We start from the raw sequence: 24,712 nt of genomic DNA on the forward strand, positions 1-24,712 counted from the left end.
TTGGCTCGCATGCAGACTTTTTTTTAATGACAAGATGCCACTTTTGGCAAAGTTTAAAAAATTCTGTCTACCTGGTAGGTTCAGAACTACCTTCAAATTTCAAAAATTTAAGGTGGCTCTGAACTCCCTTGAGAGGTTCTTTTAAACATTGGCTTAAGTTCCATCTTATCCTGCAAATCAAAATTCTATAACAAATCAAAGGGCTCTTTTGTTATGAACTATTGGTACAGTTGAACCCCATATTTTGAACCCTAAAGGGAAACAATAGTTCAATATAGCAGGGGTTAAGTTTGGGTAGACATCATTATTCTTGAACACTTGTGTGATAAGAAAGTATAAGAAAGTAACTATATTCCTCATGGGGATTGGAAAATCCAGAAGGTGGGCATTATCTGGGACCACATAGTGTTGCTGCATTCCATTGTAACCAGAGTGAGCCATGATTTGTTGATGGTTGCCTTTGGAAACCATTGATCACAACTTAAGTCTGGTTTTCACTAGCATATAAGCATAGGTATGAGCTGACATACACAGACGCAGTAAGATGTTGATAATTAACAATTTTTGTTGGAAATTTCCCAAACAAAAGGTACCAATTATCAACGTCTCACTGCGTCCACTTATGTTGACTCATGCTTATTCTTATGTGCTAGTAAACCCAGCCTTTAAGTTTAGTATCCAAACCATCCCAGAAATGCTAGTGCAAAAACCTGGAACTCAATCTCCCCAAAGTTTCTTTCAAGGGCAATAGGTTACTTAAGAGTAAAAAATATGAGGGTGTCCAAAAATTTAAAATAGGATACTGGGTGAAATAGTAGAGATATCTATACAGTTGAATGAAAATGCTGTGTAGCACTTATTGTTAAGATTGTTAAGGTCATGTATTGTTGAGGTAGAAAACAAAAACTGTTTTTGAAACACGCTAAAAGTGTTAAAAAGTCATTCACTTTTTAGAACCAATTTTCAATTTCCTAGGATTTTAGTCAGACTGGTAGTATCCTTGTTGTAGGGTAGCAATGAGGCTTAGGCTTTAGTCCATCAGCTGAGTCCCAAAAATTTGGTTTTATGGCTCACTTTAGGGGAACAGCCCAAACATGTCTTACATTAATCTTTGACTACTAAGTATCAAAAAATATATGAAACCAAGGATAGAATGGTAGCTTTCACTTTGTAAATCAAACTATAAATCAGCCTGTCATACCCTCATTTTGTTGCCATCTTGGATTTTTGGGGGAGACTGCAAAGCTGCTTGTACTCTTTTAACATGAACAAATCATGTTTCAAAAACAAATTCAGAATGTGATTCAATTATAAACATGATTTCCCTTTATTCTAATACATCATATATGACGTCACCACGTCTGATAATTGGTCACAATCTGACCAGGTTGCACTTATAATCAATGCAACAAAATTGTGGGGTTTTCAAAATTATTCCAGGAAAGAAATACATTGCATTCCAAAAAAAATTTGCCTGTTTCCTACCTCCAGCCCCAGTTTCCAAACATGTGGCCTCACAAACATTCAAGTTTTATGTCCTGTTGCGAAGGTGTTTTCTCAGCACCATGATCAATGGTGGACAAAGGCATTAGATGCCGTTCGTTGCTTTCAACACCAGCCCATTTAAGAGATATTTCTTCATAGACAACTTTATATAGCACTGCTGGGATTTGAAATCACAGACCAATTTTGGACGCTTCAACTGAAAGCGAATTCCCCGAAAATCCCAACAAATAATTTGGAAGTTTTACCTCAAAGAGGATGGAAAGGGGGGTACCAATCACGCATCATGCTGAATTTTTCTATTAAATCATGTATCACAGAGAATTTTTTCCACCAATCACGTGTCACGTAAAAAGAAGTAAGTACATCACCAATTTTACTCTCTTGACCCTAAAAGCATAGTTAAAAGTAGAACTCTGCTGATACAACCACAGAAATGTTGAAGACGTGTTATACCATGACCATGCGTATTATCACAAAAACTATACAGGCTAACCTCATCCCATTCCTGGACAATATGCATCACATATCTATCAGAATGGGACAAAACAAAGCTGGCAAGACCATTGAGAGCAGCATCAATTGTGACTGTAAGATGGGAGAAGGCTACATCAGGGTGAGCGCTAATTTTGCAGAGATTTTGAAATGGATGCTCAATGACACAAGGTGTAGTGTGTACAGGATGCTTCTTTCCAAGCATCCTATTACTTCATCCAAGACCTATATTCATAAGAAGTTGGCTCCAACATGCATTAAAGAAGAATGAATGCTGTAGGAAAGCTGGTGAAGCTGCTCAAGGAAACAAGAGGCAGTGTTTACAAGCTTGTCCACAGGGGTAGAAGTGACAACAGAAGTAAGCAATGACTTTCTCCAGACCAAGAGCTACAAGGGAAAGAATGCAATGAATGACTTTGTAGTGAACCACTACTCATCCAATCCCACTTCAGGTTACCTTGATCCACTGAAGAAAGGCAAGCTGCCTTAAGGATCTGTAGGCTGTGTGCAAGGTTTGCAACAAGAATCTAGTACTTCCTTGTCATATGTATTTGCTCAGATGGCACTTCTCAGACAGTTTCATTGGATTGACATTGTCTTTGTATGGTCTCTCGCCAATCCTTATGGACTCCGCAAAAGACAAGAAAAGCAAACTCTCCCAACAGAGAACCAGAAAATGCAACCAGTATGTTCAAAGGAATGTCAGTCTTACAGAAGTTGAAGATCACCTCTGAAACTACATTCTATGTGGTCACTACGAGAGTGTTTGAGTTCAGTGGTAATGAGCACCGCCAGCAGGTGCCAGTGTGTATTGCGAAGTATCGATCAAGAATGTCGAAAGATTGAAAAGAGTGTCTACATCTGAACCTGTACAATACATATGAGTTAAGTGAGGTCAAAATGGTTGGATATTAGGCTTGTTTTGAATGAGGGCAACATCCAGCCATCTTCACTGAACAATAAAGAATGTACCATAATTATAATTATATTATATGGGTTAAAGAACACCAAAAATTGAAATTTTTCTTGCAGGACACAGTGGGTAATCCCGAGCGGGCAAGATAGTGCCATCTTGACCCCTCAGGTAGCCAAACATAGCACAGGATTCTGTTTATCTTTTGCAGTCCATGCTGCACCTGAAGCAGTTCCTTCTCGTAGTACATGTGGCCTTGTTGATCACCTGTCTTTGGCCCCACACTGAGAAATCTACCTCTATGCCAGATGTCTTGATGTACCTCTCCTAGTGTTTCATTTGCATCTTCCTCTGCAGGTCTCTGATACAGGTCTTCAAAATCAAGCATTTGAGAAGTGGCTCCAACAGGAAGCCTGGTCCAGAACTTTCAACTTGGGTATATCACGTCTGCAGGAGCAATCTTAGGGGTTTCTAATCCTGCTGACATTGAAGGGGTACCCATGCCATAAAGGTATGTCTGATTGGCAAAAATGCCCACATGACTACTTTGGCCTCCTTTTCTAACTGAGAGTAACTGCTCTCGATACCCATGATTCCAAATATGAAACAATATGTGACTGGTCTCTATCACCTGGCCTGAGGATCATACTGCTTCGTGGTGGCCACCATTCCCCCTAAACAAACATAGGTCTGAAGACTGGTCTTGCATCATGGATCAAAGTATGACATTATTGTATCACCTGTTAACATTGTTTTCACCTACACAATGACTTTTAGCACTCTAAGTTTCACAGGAACTGGACATTGTCCTGGATCAGTTTGCTCTAGTGAGGGAGGGAGTAAACCTTGGCTGCTGACTACAGAGGTCCTGCTGCCTTTAAAGCTGCCACTTTTTCAGGGTCTGGTGATCTGCCTTTACTTGAGAACTCCTTTCCAAAGACCTTTACTACTTGGAGGTTGAACCTACTTTTCTTCAAGCCGAGGAAGAGGCCTTGCTCTTGCCACAGATGCAGGATATGCCTGTGTGCTTTGTCATGTTCCCCTGGGGTTTCACCAAAAACTAGGATGTCACCACAAATGTTGGTGGTGGTGGGATCCTGTGCCACCACCTTGGGAATACCTTCATTGCAGATCTCTGCTGAGCTGTTGACACCAAAATGCATTCTTTTGAAGACTTTAAGCCCTCTATGAGTGTAAAATGTGGGGAGCTTTTAGCTTTCATCTGCCAGATTGAGGTTCAAGTATCTATCATTCATGTCCAGGTGCTAGACATACCTGGTACCATGGAGTGTTGTTTCCAGCTCTCTAAAGGTGAGGATGGTGTATCTGGTTATATTTACCTACCTGTTGCTGTCCAACATGTACAGGTTTGTCCTGATATTGTCTCTACATCTTTCTTTGGGATGAGAATAACATTACTGCACCATTGTTTCTTGCATCCTCTATGAAATCAATGTATCTCCATTTGTCGAAGACCTCACTGAACTTGAGCAGGAGAGACACTCTTTTCTGTTTTTACACTGTGCCTCTTGTATCTTGGTCTATGTGTAACTTCACCTTGACTTCTTTCAGCTTTCCTAGGCCTGGGAACACATTCTTATATTCCTAAACCAGGTCTAGTGGCACTTGTCTCCCTTGACTGGTAATGGTCTGCTTGAGTCATGTCTAGGTGGTACTCTACTAAACCCATATGTTCGTTAACCTGGCAGCTTAGCAGTAAAGTATTATCCTGACCTTTGTCTAAGTAAGAAGGCTCTGTTAGCTTCTCTCCTTGAGCAAGTGCTACTGTAAATTTTCCTAGTATATGTTATGCTAGCCCCTTTCCGTCTCTCAACCTAAACTTAAAGCTCCAATGCTTGCACTTACATTTACTAGAAATCCTGTTCCTTTTTGTCTGGTTTCGACTTAGTTAGCCATGTTTGTTTCAACGTCAGCACCAATTAAAAAGACAACAGGCACAAATACAACTTAGCTGCCATGTTGGCGCAACTCTAGACAAGAACTAAGGTAACCGGCCCTGGAAAGTTTCCAAACGCAAAGGGCATGAGCCCCAATCGCTAGCAGTACAATACTACACTGAGTAAATTTTTGTTTGTGTTGAAATACTGTAAGTTATGTAAACTAAATTTAATGCTTACACAGTGATAAGGAATGTCCACAATAAAAATGCTACTCACACGAACAGCCTGGAGAGTTTTACTTCCAGCCAGGTTTATTAGCTCCTGTACCTCTCTCCTATAAACAAAGAATAAGTTGAGGTGAACAGGAGGAAAATGGTAAATTTACATTCATTGCACATTGTAAAAGAAGTTAGAGCCAACTGAGTAACTATGGATTCTTGATATGCCATATGAAGTGATAGTCAAAGTGATCCATTTCTTCCCTATAATTCCCTCAGTCACTGAAGGGTCACTAGTACCTGATAACCTCTTCATCACTCATTCCTTCTTCAGGCTTTTGTTGATTGTCTAGATAGAATATATGCTCATTAGTAAATCGTTTTCATGCGCCGTCATTAAATTTCAAAATCCAAAAGTAGAAAGCCACCAAAGATTTTATCCTTGTCAGGCATGAGGGGATCTAAATTTATATCTGTCTACATCTTTTCAGCTCAATAGCAAGTTTTGTTTGGAGACTAGCACATTTTGACTTTCAGAGTTATAGCAGTGCCTAACATAAAGCTACCATCAAATTAGTAATAAATATACTTATCTTGTGATTTTTAGCCTTTTTAGGAGTTAAAGTATTATGAAAAGTGCTTGTGTAAATGTTGGTTTAGTTCAGATAATCAGTCGATTAGATAGCCAAAATATGTTCCAGATGTTTATGTTATTTTCTAGCCACCATATTGGTGTACCATGGGAAAACGCACAGACCTAAAACTTGGAGAAGTGTCTTTATTTATCTCCTATAACATCAAAATTTCTTAACTTTATCCACTGAATGGCTTTCCATTTATTTATTTCTGCAGACATTAAATGAGGTCACACCAAAAAGTGTACGTTTTTGTCTTCTCCTATAGCAAGTAAACATTCAGCTTTTCCACTCACAGAAGTTTCAGCCTCTAAAATGTCTGCTATCCTGAAGAAATTCGTCTTGAAAGAAGCCTAAATGTCTACTTTGGAGGCCACCATTTTGAAACTGTACTTGACAGCCAGGCTGTGTTTAAGTGACATCATTCCATCCACCTCAAAATTGGCAGGAAGGAGAAAAACTTGCAGCTGACTTTGCATCCTTCACAAGGTCAGCAAAATGTATTTTTTCCACGTGACTATCCACTTCACTATCTTCACTGCTATCATTTTCGGAGTTTGGAGCATGTTTGGCTCAAAAAAATACTGCTCAAGGGCAGCCATAACCAAGAGTGGTAGTTAAATGGCTTGTCGGAAGCCATGCTGACAAAATCTCTTGCACAGAATGACGTCAGAAAAATGCAGTCTGGTTGCTGAGTACTGTTCAAAATGGCTGCAATGATGTCAAATTTTGGGCTTCTTTGGAGACAAGTTTCATGAGGAAAACCTCCACTTTAGAGGCTGAAACTTTGGCGAGTGGCTAAACTTAGTGCAAGGTTTTTATTAACATTGAGTGACCTTCTCCTTTTAAGAATGAAACATGTTAAAAATTTCATGGGACATGATCGCCTGAAAGACCTTTTGCGTCAAATTAAGTTCATACTGCATACCTTTAAAGGTGTCTCACACCTAGAGATTTAACACGACCAGTATTAATTGTAGATACCTAAAGCCCTATATCAAATGTCTCAATGCGAGCATCCAAATCACCTTTTTAATGGTACAAGTCAACGTGAATTTGTTTTTCACTTACTTAATTTGTCCCTCAGTTTCCAGACCCAAAGCAAAGCATTGCTATATTCGAATTCTTTGAAAAGTGACAGAATATTTTTGAAACAAGATTTTAAAATGTGGAAAATTAAGATTATGAAAAAATATTTCAAAATAAAGAATTCAGACACGTTTTTGTTGTTTCTTATGTCAAACTAGCTACTGTCCAAATTTGACAGCAGACAAGAAAATTCCCTTTGACTTGTAGCTTTCAAAAAGAACCCAAAAGATAATTCAGACACTCACATTTAAAGGTCGTGAAAAATTAGACAATTCATCTTATTCTAAAATTCTTGGTGTAGTGTGATAGTCAGCTCTATAAGCTTTAATTTGATATATGGGTTCAGGTATCTACATCGCTTGGACATGAGATACCTCTAAAGGTGCTCTAAAAGGTATACAGTAACCTTAACTTCGATGACAGCGTGGAAAGAAAGTAGGGATCCTTTAAGTTCAGATGTCAATGATACTATTTTGAAAAAATGTTGACATCTTGAAAGAAGGAAGATGCTTGCATGCATGACTTAGTGGGGAAAGTTTTATTAGCTGCTTTGACCTGATAATTCCCCTACTGAACTTGACATTCACTCGAAGAAGAACACTCATTCTTTGTTATAACATTGGGAAGAAACTGGACAGTTACATTGATATGTCAGACGATTGTTTGAATATGTGTGGCCAGGAGATGACATATTGAAACAGTTAAAACACTGCAGGGTAATTACTTACAAGGCTTATCTTCATATGAAAGTTTCCTTGGCTTGCAAATATGTTGATCTCGATATGATTGCAGGTGAGCCTCACTAACACGAAGTGGTTCTTTATAACAACGTTCTGAATGTTCACCTCTCAGTCTCCCTGAATTAAAACATATACACGAATTTATTGTTGCTCCCTACAATGGGCTTTTCAGCACCAATGTAAAATAGCTAATGGTTTACTTTGTGTATATAAATACCCAGATTCAATATAAATTGCAGCCACTTTTAATGGCAGATGCACATGCATGTCAAGATCAGCAAAGCCAAAAAAAAAATGCAGGGTAACATTTTGGTCTTGATGGAATGAAATGAAAGTTCCAGAATTCTGGATTTTACGCTTCAGTTCAGTCTGTTTTACTTAAGGGTGTACCCATGAGAAAACCAGGCAGAACCAGGCAGGAGGTGATAAGGCTCAAATCACTGATTTTGCTTGAACTTGGCACAAATGTTGGGTTTGGTGAGTAAATGATCATGGCAAAAACCTATGTCAAAATATTTTATTCCCTTCAAGTTAGGGGGACCCCCTCCAAAAATGGCTGTTTATCACTAATTTATGCATATTTAATTAGCTGTCTTTGATTTAGTATTTCTACAACAAGAAAGGCCACGCAAAAATGAAATCCACTGGATCATGTTTTACTATTATTAGTCTCAAAGCATAGATATTCATTTGAACCAGACAATTTGATCTCTCTCCGTGGCTCCATCTTAAGTAAGGTGCATATTTTGTAGTGTTGTGAATAGCCTATAATTGAAGGCAAATATCTGCACTGAGCAACAGTAAATACGCATTATTCTAACACGGGTAGTGAGAGCAATCACTAAAGTTCTCAAAAAAGCCATAAAATGTTTGGGGACTTCAATACTTTTTCTGTGCTGGCATACTGTTCACTTAACACTTTACGATTTCTGGCTATTTCATGAACATCGACTAAAACACAAAAGCCATTTTTCTGTCTTAACCTAACTCAAAATCAACAAGAAATATCTACCTAAGTATTTTCTTATCAATTTCCACTTTATGTTCAGTGAAAAGAAGTCCTTGAGACATTTCTGTCAAATATTTTCAGAACTACATTTTGTGACATTCTCACAGATATCAATAAAATGCAGCAGAAGAAGATTCAACGTATACATGTATGTTCCCTCAACTTAGGTTTTGAGGTGTGAAGTAGAATGGAAACAAGAAATAACTACTACATACATGTCACTTAGATGCAATTTTGTGCTCTTGTTGATTCTTGGATAGTGAAATGTCCAGTTTTGTGTCATCTGTTCCGTTGCTTTGACCGGAGGTTTAAACAGAATATCCATTTGCCATCCTTTGTGAGAGGTGCGGTGGCCTCATGGTTAGCGTGCTTGACTCTGGATCAAGCGGTCCGGGTTCCAGCCCTGGCCGGGGACATTGTGTTGTGTTCTTGGGCAAGACACTTTACTGTCACAGTGCCTCTCTCCACTCAGGTGTATAAATGGGTACCGGCGAATCTAATGCTAGGGGGTAACCCTGCGATGGACTAGCATCCCATCCAGGGGGAAGTAGAAGTACTCCTAGTCACTTCATGCTACTGAAACCAGGATAAGCCCCAGCCTGATGAGCCACTAGGCTTGCATGCAGACTTTACCTTACCCTTTTTGTTGTAGAAGTACTAAATCATAGACAGCTAATTAAATATGCATAAATTAGTGACAAATGGCCATTTTTGGAGGGAGTTCCCCTAACTTGAGGGGAATGAAATATTTTTTAAAAGTTTTTGCCATGATCATTTAATCACCAAACCCAACATTTCTGCCAAGTTTGAGTGAAATTGGTGATTTGAACTGTATTATCTCCTGCCTGGTTTTCTCATGGACACACTCTTAAATATAATATAAAAGGCCATAGATGGCCCATCTCAAAATGTTATGCCGCAAAATGTACAAACTGTAATAATCACCACAAAATGTAATAACAATCACCACAAAATGTAACACTTGTGCAAAATATAACATCAACGGAAAATGTAACAACTTTTCAACACAAAACGTAGAAACTTTTTAAACGCAAAATGTAATAACCCAAAAATGTAATACAAGATAGCATGTAAAGTTAAAGTCCTAAATCAGAGGTCTACGGTAAAAATGTGCATGTATGTTCAAGCAGGTTATTGGTGGGGATGGACTGGGGCAACAGAGAGGGGGATCATCAGTGAAAAATAACATGTTTTGGGAGGTGGCCCTAGACCCTTTCTTTGTTTTCACAAACATGGGTTATTTTGTAATAGCAAAAATAGTAAAAATTTTGCTTATTTTTTTATACAAAGCCATAAATGTATCACTATGCAATTTTTGTTGAAGATTTGTTTCATGGTTGGAGGGAGGGCTAATCTGAAAAAAAAGTACATAGGAAACAATAACAACCATTTATTAACTTCTCAGTAGTGAATGCAACTATCACCTGCATCTGTTGACACTTATCATTCGGGTACGGCTATTTATGAACTCAAAATTCGATCTTCCTCTCATTATTTAAACAGTTTTGTTTACTGTTGCCCCTACTTCACTCACTGATTTAATATTTTACCAGCAGATGGCAAATATTCTCAACAGTACTATAAAAATAAAATAAAATTGAGGATAAAGTCTGGATGAAGATTAAGAATGGCTGACTGTTAGGATCGAGAACCGCCGGTCAACGACCCATTTGGCAAATCGCTCATATTTTGCCCAAAGATACCCTTAGGTGACCTAATTCTAAAAATCATATTTCAAGGTTCCAGCGAATTTTCATTTTTCAGAAATTCGCGAAAATTTGAAAGCGCGGTCAAAGTGCGGTTTTTCGTGTAATAAAATGACGGAAATAAGGTGCGAGGACGAAGCGCTGGTAAAGTCTTAAAATAAATTCTATTGACTTCAAACTTCACACAAATGTGAAACAACCACTCTAATTTATTCCTCGTTTCAAACTAATCTCAGAGATGTTGATATAGTGGTTTTCCGAACCATTTTAAAAACACCTATGAAGCGTGTGAAAAATAACGGCAAAATATAGGTCATGTTTAACAGCATAAAAATGCATCTGGTACCTCACTTTCCGATTATTTTACTTTACAGCCTAGAAATATCATTATTAAACATATATCATGCCAAGTTTCATGCTCGAACTCGCAGTATTTCCCTTTGAGAAAAATGAAAATCTATGTCAATGTGTTGGGCGCAAATAACACAATAATTATACACGAACAAGAGACAAATCAGTTTCAACGGCGAAAGTAAAAGGCCATCATTCATTAAAATCCCGTCAATTCACTGCTATCAGTAGAAACATAATGTCCACTACATAAAAACTATTTTTAGACGTTTTCGAAACATTGCGCTTTAACTTTGTTTAATTTCCTGTCCGCCGTCATGTCTAGTCTGTCATCGCGTGTATTTCCTTAATGTAAACAACACTGAATGGTTTTCACGACAGACGCAAGAGATTTCCTGTAACCTTAATGTTTTCGGTTCACCAAAACGCTTTAAGTTCGTTAAGACACAATAATGGGTCAACTTGGAATGCTGTTTAGCATTAAGGACGTTAAAGAACTGTAAATTAATCGAGTTGAAATATCTTGAAGCAAATCAAAATCGCGCCCTTATTCTAGTTTGGCAAACAGCCGACCTCCGTTCAAGTTCAAGAAGTCGAGAGGTTAATTCGGCAATGTATTACCGGTACAACAACAAAATCAAACCGCGGTCATCAAAAGTGTAAGTTTAAAAGTGTAGTGGCAAGTCCCAAATAAATTTCGCCTATATAAAATGGAAACAAGAAGTGAAACGCTCTGACCCGAAACAAATAAACAAAATATTAATACGACCAATTTAATCCGAAAATGTTACAGAAAACATACCTAAAAGCCGTCGATTCCCCTCAATACCACTCCACATTGCCTTAAAGAGCCCAAGCTTTCTGCTGTAAGAATCAGGGGCCTCAGGAATCTGTTTTTATCATATCGGCAACCATGCTGCGTGGCTGATATTCGAGACTCAGTAAAAGTTGTCACACAACCGTACGAGCAGCCCAGTCACGCTTTCACTGCTCTTGCGCAAATGCTCAACATTTCGCAATTTACCTAAACCGATTACAAGTTTAAAGTAGTGACAGTAGATTGAAATGCGCTTCTTAAAGCTGACCTATCCAGGAGCAATTATTTCTTGTCCTTGAATGGCTCTTAGTTGTAACTACAGTCGGGAAGGGGGGGATGGGGTACTCCTGGAAATTTCGGATATCTGTATGCAGTGGAAGATTAAGTGGTCTCCAGCTCTTAACGCCAACACTGACACACCAGATGATTCTCGAAGTATCACAGGGATCACTAAGCTAAATAATTTTGAGTTTAGCTCCGCTGAGTCAATTACCTGTTGGCGCGCATATTGCATTGACTGTGGACAGGTGGAAAAACAGTTAAACCGGAAAAGCCTGGTGCACATTGTAATTTAGCATTGTTCAACACGCAATCGGTCAGGTTGTAATGCTAATCGTATTTGATAGAATCTGAAGTTTTCTTTCGACACATACTGTGGTGACATACTCCTAGATGGGCGTGGCCGGGAGCCATGAGTTAAGTCAGTCAACTCGCAAAGCTTAACAGAAGAGTGATAGTGAACCACTGGTGGAAGGACTGCAGATTGTCTCTACGCTTTACCCTGATAGGCCTCTGTTTTATTCTAATGAACTGATGCTGTGACAATGATACCATTTAGCTTTATGAACATGCTAATAGTCAAGGGTTTCTTTTGCAGTATAAAAAAATCATAAATAAGTAGTTCTTTGTGAAAAACTATTTTCAGGAAAGTAAGCTGTTTGGGAGATCTATGTTTTCAGATGTTCTAGAGTGATTAGTTTGTTAAGGCACTGTTGCGCTGCGTCTACGCGCAGTGTCGGAAACAAAATGCATTAAATCATCTAATTTTAAGTCGATAAAGGTAAATTAATCGTTGCAGCGAATTTGGAAAGGGTGACTCAAATCAAAAAGGTGATTGAAACCTCGTTCCTAGAGTCTCTCATCTTACCGCCCGACTGGAGTATGCTCAAGGGTGCGGTAAGATGAGACCCTGGGAACGAGGTTGAGACGATTCGGCCATGAGTTTTTCCTCTAAAGGGTCTTCCTCCTCTACTCACTCTCTCTCTCTCTACAAAAATTTAACGATCATCCCCGCCCCGAAAAACTAGCACCTGAAAAAGACGAATATTATAAGGATCCTGGGCTCTGCGCATTTCCCGCGCCACCATTTCGGCGTCAAGCTTTCGGCCTGTCGTTTGACCAGTGCGGAATTTTGCCATAAGATACGAGTGCTGCTTGTCACTGACTGCCCTGAGAGCCCAACCCTCTTTTGAAACAACAAGGGCTTCTTGGTGACCTATTGTGGCTTTGAGTAACGCGCCAACGCTTGCTCCAAGCAGGGTTTGTAGCACATTTTGGCCATAAGGGAATGTCTCTCCAGTGGCTGAGTATATTTCTCCAGAGACAAGTGCCTCTCTAAAGTGGACAGGCTATGAAAGACACGAATGCAGCTGCCTTGAAGACATTAATACACCCCTGCCATGCATGGTTAATATCCATGGAAGCATCACCAGACACTTTCTCGGTCACACCCGTTGATAATGGCACCGATGTTGGGGTCGCAGTGTTCGTGCCTTTTTAGAAAATGACCTGAAGTCTCCTTTAGAGAACGATGTTTCCAGCAGAAATAAAGAAAGAGCGATGTCTGACTAAATTGCAAAAGAAACCCTTGACAATTAGCATGTTCGTAAAGCTAAATAGTATTATTGTCACAGCATCAGTTCATTAGAATAAAACAGAGGCCTATCAGGGTAAAGCGTAGAGACAATCTGCAGTCCTTCCACCAGTGGTTCACTATCACTCTTCTGTTAAGCTTTGCGAGTTGACTGACTTGACTCATGGCTCCTGGTCACACCCATCTAGGAGTATGTCACCACAGTATGTGTCGAAAGAAAACTTCAGATTCTGTCAAATACGTTTAGCATTACAACCTGACCGATTGCGTGTTGGACAACGCTAAATTACAATATGCACCAGGCTTTTCCGGTTTAACTGTTTTTCCACCTGTCCACAGTCAATGCAATATGCGCGCCAACAGGTAATTGACTCAGCGGAGCTAAACTCAAAATTATTTAGCTTAGTGATCCCTGTGATACTTCGAGAATCATCTGGTGTGTCAGTGTTGGCGTTAAGAGCTGGAGACCACTTAATCTTCCACTGCATACAGATATCCGAAATTTCCAGGAGTACCCCATCCCCCCCTTCCCGACTGTAGTTACAACTAAGAGCCATTCAAGAACAAGAAATAATTGCTCCTGGATAGGTCAGCTTTAAGAAGCGTATTTCAATCTACTGTCACTACTTTAAACTTGTAATCGGTTTAGGTAAATTGCGAAATGTTGAGCATTTGCGCAAGAGCAGTGAAAGCGTGACTGGGCTGCTCGTACGGTTGTGTGACAACTTTTACTGAGTCTCGAATATCAGCCACGCAGCATGGTTGCCGATATGATAAAAACAGATTCCTGAGGCCCCTGATTCTTACAGCAGAAAGCTTGGGCTCTTTAAGGCAATGTGGAGTGGTATTGAGGGGAATCGACGGCTTTTAGGTATGTTTTCTGTAATATTTTCGGACTAAATTAGTTCGTATTAATATTTTGTTTATTTGTTTCGGGTCAGAGCGTTTCACTTCTTGTTTCCATTTTATATAGGCGAAATTTATTTGGGACTTGCCACTACACTTTTAAACTTACGCTTTTGTGACCTCGGTTTGATTTTGTTGTTGTACCGGTAATACATTGCCGAATTAACCTCTCGACTTCTTGAACTTGAACGGAGGTCGGCTGTTTGCCAAATTAGAATAAGGGCGCGATTTTGATTTGCTTCAAGATATTTCGACTCGATTAATTTACAGTTCTTTAACGTCCTTAATGCTAAACAGCATTCCAAGTTGACCCATTATTGTGTCTTAACGAACTTAAAGCGTTTTGGTGAACCGAAAACATTAAGGTTACAGGAAATCTCTTGCGTCTGTCGTGAAAACCATTCAGTGTTGTTTACATTAAGGAAATACACGCGATGACAGACTAGACATGACGGCGGACAGGAAATTAAACAAAGTTAACGCGCAATGTTTCGAAAACGTCTAAAAATAGTTTCTATGTAGTGGACATTATGTTTCTACTGATAGCAGTGAATTGACGGGATTTTAATGAATGATGGCCTTTTACTTTCGCCGTTGAAACTGATTTGTCTCTTGTTCGTGTATAATTATTGTGTTATTTGCGCCCAACACATTGACATAGATTTTCGTTTTTCTCAAAGGGAAATACTGCGAGTTCGAGCATGAAACTTGGCATGATATATGTTTAATAATGATATTTCTAGGCTGTAAAGTAAAATAATCGGAAAGTGAGGTACCAGATGCATTTTTATGCTGTTAAACATGACCTATATTTTGCCGTTATTTTTCACACGCTTCATAGGTGTTTTTAAAATGGTTCGGAAAACCACTATATCAACATCTCTGAGATTAGTTTGAAACGAGGAATAAATTAGAGTGGTTGTTTCACATTTGTGTGAAGTTTGAAGTCAATAGAATTTATTTTAAGACTTTACCAGCGCTTCGTCCTCGCACCTTATTTCCGTCATTTTATTACACGAAAAACCGCACTTTGACCGCGCTTTCAAATTTTCGTGAATTTCTGAAAAATGAAAATTCGCTGGAACCTTGAAATATGATTTTTAGAATTAGGTCACCTAAGGGTATCTTTGGGCAAAATATGAGCGATTTGCCAAATGGGTCATTGACCGGCGGTTCTCGATCCTAACAGTCAGCCATTCTTAATGCCTAAGTAAGTAAGAAGTAACCAAGATCCTTTACGATTTAAACATGATGAGATTAAAAGCACTACATGCTTGCTACAAACCTGGCCAGAAGTCTTGGGACATAAAGGCAGTAACCCATAAAAAGGATTCCTTTCCCCCCTCCCCTCCCCCTGATGCAATGTTGATGTCACGCATTCAAGTCATTTTCGTCAGGTTCAACATTGCTTGGGGGAGGGGAAACAAAAGTAATGGTTTACTAAAACAACAACAGAGCTTATTTCACGAAGTACATTTACCCTCTTAATTTTAATAACTGTCCCATGAAGTTTTGACCAGGGTTGTCCCTACGGCCCTGCTTTTAAGAGTTGAGAACTAATACCTGATATCAATTCACATAATCTATGTCGGATAAATGTAATTGAGTTATGATGATACTGATTTCAAAGAATCATGCATGTTATTCGAGATCTACTACATTTTGCACTAATACATTATGCTTTAGAAAATTTATTACCTTTTGTGTTGAAAAGTTATCACATTTTGCATTGAATACTTAAGTATATTTTGTGTCATGGTTATTACATTTTGTGGTGTAACAGTCATACAGTATTGTGCAAATGTAATACAAATGTATTTTGCCGAAATTCAGGGCTTTTCTTGGATTTTTGATGAAAAAATATTGAATTTTTGATGGAAGCAAATTTTCGATGAAAAGCCACGATAATTTGCAACACCTATTGTTTCCAACTATGCGAATTTTCTAATGAAGATTCACTCAGAACAAAAATTGACTTTGCATTTTTGAGCAAAAATTCGCTCTGTTCGATAAATGACTTTGAACATTTGAGTGAAATTTTGCTCTTTATTAGCTCTGCTCAAAAATTACGCTTCTTTTCTGCTTAGCAACCTCCTGCGTGCATCCACAACTCAATAGTGCACGCTATGGCGTTTACCATTTGTTAATTAGTTTATTTACATATGCCTGTTCAGCGATGTCATTCAGGGCGGTTCATGTCACAAAAATTCGCTGCTTTGAATTTTGCTATCTTGAATTTTCGTTTGGTTACCTTGAAAATTCGCTACTTTGAATTTTGCAATCTCGAATTTTTGAGAAAGATTGTGATTTTTTTGCTTAGAACCCTACAAAACATCTTTAAAAAATTTGACGACTTTTCGTGGAAAATTCGTGAGAACAAAGGACGAATTTCAACAAATTTCTTTTGCATCACTTTTGCACAATACTGTACATGTACGAATAATAACGTGGCAAATATTCATTAGCAAGTCAATAGTTGCATGTTTTTGTTGTCAGTATGAGGGATTTTAAGCTTAAGGTTACACAATACCATTGAGTGATGTTATTCTTGCAAGAGATGGTATTCTTTAGAAAAACTGTTGCGAGTTTTCACTGTCTGAAGAGTTGTAAACATGTCATGCCTTTACTTGGATGTATGTCAAGAGAATATGCTGCCAGCCAATGAAATAATGGCACCCCTGCCTTCCACAGTGAGCAAAAGTGTTATTTTTGTGGGAATTCCAAGGCAATAATGGTGTAATAGTTACATTCTCATTGTTAAACTTCAGCGTGTTTATAGAGCAGTCTTCACCTGGAGGAAGCTGTTTTGCACAAAAAGTCCTTGTGCTATGAAGATTATGGCACCTAACTGTTTCATTAACTTTTATTTAAAAACCTTTTTTTTAACTTGTGCACGTTTTAAGATTTTACTTTCATTTTTTGGGAAATGTTAAAATTTATAGCAACCTTTTTGTTTTGCTTGGAAAGAAAAATTTGACAAAAGTAGCACTCTCAAGGTATTGTGTAACCTTAAACAAGTCAACAGAGAAAAATAACTAGAGGACAGAAAAACAAAAACCAGAAAAACTACTAACAAGTTGCAAAACTGCAATTAGCTTAATTAGCTAAATTGTGTTTTTAACAACTAGGCCCAGGTGAACATAAGCAGTGGTAAGATCAAGCAAATGACATTAACATACCCGAAACAGGCGAGCCGGAAACATTACTTGGGCCTGATCGTGACCATTTGGCAAATTGCCCTCTATCCTAAAATCAAAGAAAAGGTATTTTAACAGAGACAATTCCTCAACTAAAATTGTCCATATATGATTATGTAATACCTATACCCTGCACGAGAGAGACATTCCCTTCTCTTCCTGCTATGGGATAGACAAGAGGAAACCCATCAACCAGAATGCTACATCACATCTGGGACTTAAATGTATGGTCTGCATGAAAATTCAAAGTAGCCACTTTTTTTCTTATCAAGCCATGCACAAACTACAATCCTGGTAAAAAGTCTTGGGACACTTTTGCCCAAATACGGTCTTTCTGTCCACCTGCCCCTGCCCAACCCGAACACAATGTTGATGTTGATTCATCCAAGGTAGACCCACTATTCAAACATTGCTTTGGGGGGAGGGGGATACACCAACTTGAATAATAGGGGGCTTAAGCAAACCACGACATTGACGGCAATGAGAATGTCACAAAACAAAAAGTTTAATGAGCAGAATGATGGCTTTGCATGCGATAAGACTTTGTACAGTTCTTTGCTGTCCTCTGCAAAACAATGTGAAATGACCAAGTTCTGCATAGTATGAGGAACAGTGATGGCTAATTTTTCGTATTTCTATTTGAAATTGAACGCTGTTGTTGCATATTTCACCTGAGCACATTTTCAGAGCCATTGATGTACAGAACAGATCCAGACAATTGCAAATTTTGCTGGTATTAAACACAGTTTGTAGTTTTTTTGTGGCTTGTTCAAAGCACAAGCTACATGTACAGGCTGCCATTTTAAGAACAGGTGGATGACCAATCTCGTGGCTAGAACAGTTTAAAGGAGGTCATTCCAAAAAGCTTACTTTTGTTGTCTTCCCCTATAGCAAGTAGACATTCAGCTTTTTCACTCACTGAAGTTTCAGCCTCTGAAGCACCTGCTATCCTGGAGGAAGTTTGTCTCGAAAGAAGCCCAAAATTCTACTACGAAGGCCGCTAATTTGAAACAATACTTGGCAGCCAGGCTGTGTTTATGTGATGTCATTCTGTACGACTTGAAATTGGTGGGAAGGAGAAAAACCTGCAACTGACTTTGCATCCTTCACTACAATCATGGACAAAAGCAGTGCAGACACTTCCCGAAAAATACCTGTTTTGTTGAATGCAAGTTTTTCAATCTCCAATTTTCAATGCCAATAGAAAGCGTTTGTTTTGTCAACACTTTTGTCCATGATTGTCTGAAATTGCCTTTCAGCGAAAGTAAATAGAAATTGTACCACATACATGTGTTGAAAATACTGATATACCATAAACATTGCAATAGAAACTGTCTAGTTGTAGTTTAGGTCAGGATTTGGAGGCTTAAAGGAGCTCAGTCACGGTTTGCACATTTTGAAAAGTTTAACCTAAATTTTTCAAATTCGTTGTTTGCAATCTGCGTCAATCTTTGCCATCCCTGACCATCCTTGTTCCTTTATGGTTTCTTATTATCTCTATGATGTTTGTCTGTCTTAGTAAACTATTATTTTCTGGTTTCCTTCCATTTAATGGAGATTTTGTACGTGGCCAAAAAACACAAAACACCGTGACTGAGCTCCTTTAAGACCAGTGAAGAATAGTTTTCCAGACTCGTTTCCAGTCTCCGCGCATTAGTGGCCCCTTTAGTGCGCTGCAATATTTAGTGGTCTTGTTCAGCACAAAATGAGTCCACATGGTAGAAAACAACAAACTTGTTTGTAAGATAATATGGCAAAGAAAATACCCAAATTTATGTCCATGTAGATTTTGACTCGCGAAATTTGTCTGAGTGATTTCGCTGATAACAAACCCAGTGATTGAACTCAGCAGCAGAAGTCTGGCATGACACAAGCTATCGCTGACAATGCAACAGTTCTTGGGAACAGTTGCCACTCATAAAAACCAGATTTTCTGCTTCTGTCCTTGATGTTGTTAGCAGAATACAGGCCCCGAGGTGGCTTTGCAACGATTCACAACGGTTCACAATGGTTCACGTAACACAAACAAATGTTCTTTAATAGGGGATGTGAACCGTTGTGAACCACTGAAACAGGGTTTGAAATTAACAAAATCCTTAAGTTGCCATTTGGCAACTAAGTGGTCGCTAAATGTAAATTTTTAGTCAAAAAATCAAATATAAGAGACACAATCCATAGACTGGAAGACGTTCTCAATGCTCAAGGGTTTGCAATGCATTATAGGGCGATTTCGAACAGGGGTAGCCATTTTGAAGTTTTCGACAAAGAGTCGTTTACTTTAGTGTGCCTTAGAATAATCAAACATGGCGATCCAGTTGGCGATCATCGTGTTTAGTATACAAGATCTACAAGTGAAGGAACGATTACTGAGGGAGGAGAAGCTTACACTGGAAAAAGCGATTTCTATGGTAAGAGCGTCCGGGGCTTCAAAAGAACAGATTAAAGCGATGGGCCCAAAGGAGCAAAACATTGAAAATCCGATCGTGAATGAAATTCGAGCTGGCAGCGGCAGACAGAAAAAAATCCTTCACGTCAACCGAGACCAGGTTCGGGCTCACAAACAGGAAAGTGCACGTTTTGTGGTTCTTCTCACTCATGGGGATCTTGCCCTGCTTTGGGCAAAACGTGTGAATACTGCCAGAAGCGAGATCACTTTGTGAAGGTTTGATGAAAAAGACTGCGGGATTTTGGCGGGAAAATGGTATACGCAGTTGCTGAATCAGAGGGCAGTGACAATGAAGCCGATCTTCTGACCTTTTCAGTGGATTCCAGTGATGAATGCCCTTCTCAAGATAATTGGCACATCTCGCTCAAGATTGCTGATACAAGTGTGAATTTTAAATTAGATTTGGGTGTTGATTGTGATGTCATTTCCAAGTCGTTGTTGGCTCAACTTCCAGTTGGTCCCAAACAGACCTGCCAGTGCAAAGCCAAGCTGAAAGTGTATGACGGATGTCGAAGCACACCCAGTGGCAAGATCAGCCTAACTTGTGAGTACAAAGGTGTAGTGTATGTCCATATATGGTATTTCCTTATTTGGAAGTGACCATGTGCTTGAATGGAAGAGACCATCTAAAATGGCGGATTAAAACGTTGTGTTGTCAAATCCAGTCTCTGTTTGTTCTGCAAACACCACATTTTGGCGACGAGGATGGCGGTCACATTAAGTGGATTACCGTGCATATCTCCCTTCGACTGCATTGGGGAACCAGCCACACTGGCTCAACGCTGGGACAAGTGGAAAGCTGAGTTCGAACTATTTGTGGCAGCTTCGGGGGTTGAAGACAAAGTGCAAAAGCGAGCTCTACTTCTACATCTCGCAGGACCTGGAGTCCGTGAAATTTTCAAAATGTATTCAGCTGAAGTGCGAGGAGACAACAAAGAGTTCGATAAAGCGATGAAGTGTCTCTCGGACCATTTCAAAGTGAAGAAGAACGTACCTCTAGCGAGACAAAAACTGCTTGCCAGCCAGCCGAATCCGGGCGAAAAGATCAACAACTTCGTTACATGTTTGAAACGTTTAGCGGAACACTGTGACTGTGGTGAAGAAGAAGATAACCAGGTGAGAGATATTGTGATTTCGCATATCACGAATAAGGAACTGAAGGGCAAATTCTACCGCGAAGAAAACCTTAGTCTGACCAGACTTCTGGAAATCGTGAGCACCTATCACCATAAGGATGCCTTGGTTCTCGTAAGCGAAGAAACTGTGAATCGTACCTGGGAAGACCGAAGTAAGGGCGATAAAGGAGCGAAGAGCAAGCAGCCATGGCAAGGCAAATGTTGGAGATGCGATAAGACAGGTCACATGGCGAAAGATTGTAAAGTTTCTCGTAACCATACTTGCAGCAAATGTGGAAAACGTGGGCACATGGAGGTCTGTTGTCACACGAAACAGGATAAACATGGCAAAGGAAGAGGCAAATCTGGAAGAAAACGAGAAGGCGTACGAACCATAGGCGACCAGCCTGACCAAGATGACGTGGAAGGAAGCGAAGTCAGTAAAGATGATGGATTCTATGTCTTTAGCACCTCAGATGGTGAGTCAAACACTTTACCTCTTATGATTGAAAGTGAACCTGTCAATGTCATCATAGACTCAGGTGCTACCTGCAACTTAATGTCTGAGCAAGTGTTTGATAAAGTGTCCAATGGAAAGCTAGAGTTGTTAGAGACCGACAGGAAAGTTTATGCTTATGCATCTCAGCAGCCGTTAAAGCTTAGAGGAAAATGCATGTTGAACATTAGTGTACCTAATACACAAATGTCGTTGAAAGCTGAGTTCTTCGTAATGCCAGGCTCCGCAGGCACATTGCTGGGCAGGAGCTCTTCTGAAGAATTAGGTGTCTTGAAAGTGGGTGTTTCTGTGAACGCTTGTCAACTCAAAGATGTTACTGATAAGAAGGCTGCCCTTAAGGCAAAGTACCCTCAAGTGTTTACTGGTCTTGGAAAATTGAGAAATTTCCAATTAAAACTGCATGTAGATGAAAGTGTCACCCCAGTTGCTCAAGCTATGCGAAGAATTCCGTTCAGCAGGAAACAAAAGGTTGTTGACAAACTAGAGGAACTTGAGAAGCTTGATGTGATAGAGAAAGTGAACGGTCCAACAAGTTGGATTAACCCCCTTGTTAGTGTCGAAAAGCCAAATGGTGATGTTCGCATATGTTTAGATATGAGACAAGCCAATCGAGCGATATTAAGAGAAAAACACCCTGTGCCTACCATTGAAGAGACACTGCAAGAAATTTCAGGGGCAAAAGTGTTCTCCAAGTTAGATTTGAACATGGCATTTCACCAAGTAGAACTTGCTCCAGAGTCAAGAGACATTACCACTTTTGCAGGACCTAATGGTCTTTACCGCTACAAATGTCTGATATTTGGTGTCAATATGGCCACTGAGAAGTTCCAACACATCATCTGGCAGATACGCAAAGATTGCCCTGGCGCTCACAATATTCATGATGATATCCGTGTAGTTGGCGCTTCTGAAGAAGAACATGACGAAAGGTTGAATCAAGTCATGAAGAAATTAGAAGAGAGTGGCTTAACACTGAATTATGAAAAGTGCCAGATCGGCGTGAATAGCATGGAGTACCTTGGTAACGTGTTAACTGACGAGGGATTACAAGTATCTGGTGACAAAGTTGAAGCCATTGTGCAGGCACCAAGACCAAAGGACCAGTCAGAGCTGCGAAGCTTCCTTGGTTTGGCACAATATTGTTCAAGGTTCATTCCAAGCTTCGCGATCATTGCCAGCCCACTGTGGGATCTAACCAAATCACATGCCAAATGGAAATGGGGCACTGCTGAAGAGAAGGCTTTCCAAGCAGTCAAAATGCAGCTGACGCAGGCACCAGTCATGGCATTCTTCAAACAAGGAGCGGAGACCCGTGTCACCACAGACGCCTCACCAGTAGGTATCGGAGCTGTCTTGGAACAAAAGCAAGCTGATGGCCTGTACAGACCTGTACACTATGCTAGCCGAAAACTAACTCCACCCGAGAGCAGATATTCTCAGTTTGAGAGGGAGGCACTGGCGGTGAAGTGGGGCTGTGAGAAGTTCTTCCTGTACATCCATGGAAATGAGTTCGAAATTTGCACTGACCATAAGCTGCTGGTCACTTTGTTTGGTCCACATTCAAAACCACCTTCAGCCAGAATTGAAAGATGGTTGTTATACATGCAGCAGTTCAAGTTTAGCATCAGACACATCCCTGGCAGAGAAAACGCCGCTGACGCATTGAGCAGAGTGCCAGTAGATAGTACTCCTGATGCAGCCATCAAGCAGACAGAAGAACATGCACGCAGCATAGTTGCTGATGCCATACCTGCAGCATTAGCACCCCACCAAGTTGAGAGAGAATCAGAGCGAGACCCTACCCTGCAACTGGTTCGCCATGCCATAACTTCTGGTGATTGGTCGAAACTCCAAGGAACAACCTACAAAGCTGTTAGAAATGAACTCTGGATAATGGGACAGCTAGTTATGAGAGGAAACAAAGTTGTCATTCCAGAAAAGTTGTGGAACCAGACCATTCAACTGGCTAATGAGGGTCACCAAGGGATGGTGCGAACGAAATCTCGATTAAGAGAGAAAGTATGGTGGCCAGACCTTGACAAACAAGTTGAAAAGTTAATCTGAGCCTGCTACCCATGCCAGCTGGTTGGACCCAGCCCAAAGCCAGAACCAATAAGGTCAACACCACTGCCTCAAGGCCCATGGAGTGAAATTGCTGTGGACTTACTAGAGATTCCAAAGAAGGGACACTTGCTCGTTGTAGTTGACTATTATTCTAAGTGGCCAGAAATAGCTTTTCTGACCAAGACAGATGCAGGAAATGTGATCAAATGCATGGAGAGCATGTTTCGCACTCATGGTTTGCCTGAAACCCTCAGAAGTGATAATGGTCCACCGTTTGCTTCACGAGAATTTGAAGGATTCCTCGAGTACTTATCGATTGATCACAAGAAGGGCATCCCGTATTGGCCTCAAAGTGATGGCGAAGTAGAGAGGCTCAACAAAACCCTCCTGAAGGCAATCCGAATAGCACAACTACAAGGCAAAGATTGGAAGAGAGAAGTACAAGACTTTCTTTTCCAGTATCGCAGCACTCCCCATACAGTCACTTCACTATCTCCAGCTGAGCTCCTTATGGGCAGAAAGTTAAGAGATAAGTTGCCACAGGTTAAACCTTCTCGTGATCAGGCTACTGAGGCAGAGTGGCAAATTCTTCTCAGAGAAAGGTATGCTCGCGGGAAGCTAAGAGAGAAAGAGTATGCTGACTCAAAGAGACATGCCACAACAAGTGACATTGCAGAGGGCGACATGATCCTGCTACGTCAGAACCGCGAGAACAAGTTGTCACCAACGTTTGAGCTCGAGCCGTATCGAGTAGTAGAGAAGAATGGAAATGCAGTTATCATTGAGAATTCTTCTGGCCAAAGTAAAATGAGGAATACTGGTCACATGAAGAAGTTTGTAGACCCAGGTGCTTCAGGAACTGAGCCCCCGGCTCCGTCAAAAACAACTGACACACCCAAAGAAGGAGCTAGTTTCGAGCGAGATTCAATGGATGGAATTCAGCCGGATTCCCAAAGACAAACTGTACCTTCTGCAGTTCCAGAAAAGCCAGATAGTCGTCCAGTCAGAAAAAGAGAGAGCCCTAAGTGGATGAAGGACTTTATTTGCCAAAAGTGACTGAACTCTAAAGACTGTTTATCGTGTATCAATTGTCGACATTTTATTCATTTGTTTTGAGACATTGAACTGAAAGAGCCAAGATTAGTTCATATGTTTTTTTTATTAGACTTTGTGGAGCTCTTTATTAAGTTAGGGAG

The 24,712-nt window shown here is 40.0% G+C and overlaps 1 protein-coding gene across 1 annotated transcript in view; it reads right to left on the reverse strand.

The window, feature by feature from the left end:
* Positions 1 to 24,712, reverse strand: part of LOC110065443 (uncharacterized) — a 425,702-nt gene that overhangs the window by 20,566 nt on the left and 380,424 nt on the right. Inside the window, exons 27-30 of the mRNA XM_089279275.1 lie at positions 17,357 to 17,423; positions 7,483 to 7,611; positions 5,331 to 5,379; positions 5,089 to 5,146 (exon numbers count right to left, since the gene is read on the reverse strand). Of these exons, the coding sequence (XP_089135401.1) occupies positions 5,089 to 5,146; positions 5,331 to 5,379; positions 7,483 to 7,611; positions 17,357 to 17,423 (303 nt within the window). The remainder of the gene's footprint in view (positions 1 to 5,088; positions 5,147 to 5,330; positions 5,380 to 7,482; positions 7,612 to 17,356; positions 17,424 to 24,712) is intronic.

Source organism: Orbicella faveolata, unplaced genomic scaffold (assembly GCF_042242905.1).
Source record: "Orbicella faveolata isolate gen_17 unplaced genomic scaffold, um_ofav_v1 contig_47, whole genome shotgun sequence".
Lineage (NCBI taxonomy): Eukaryota > Metazoa > Cnidaria > Anthozoa > Scleractinia > Merulinidae > Orbicella > Orbicella faveolata.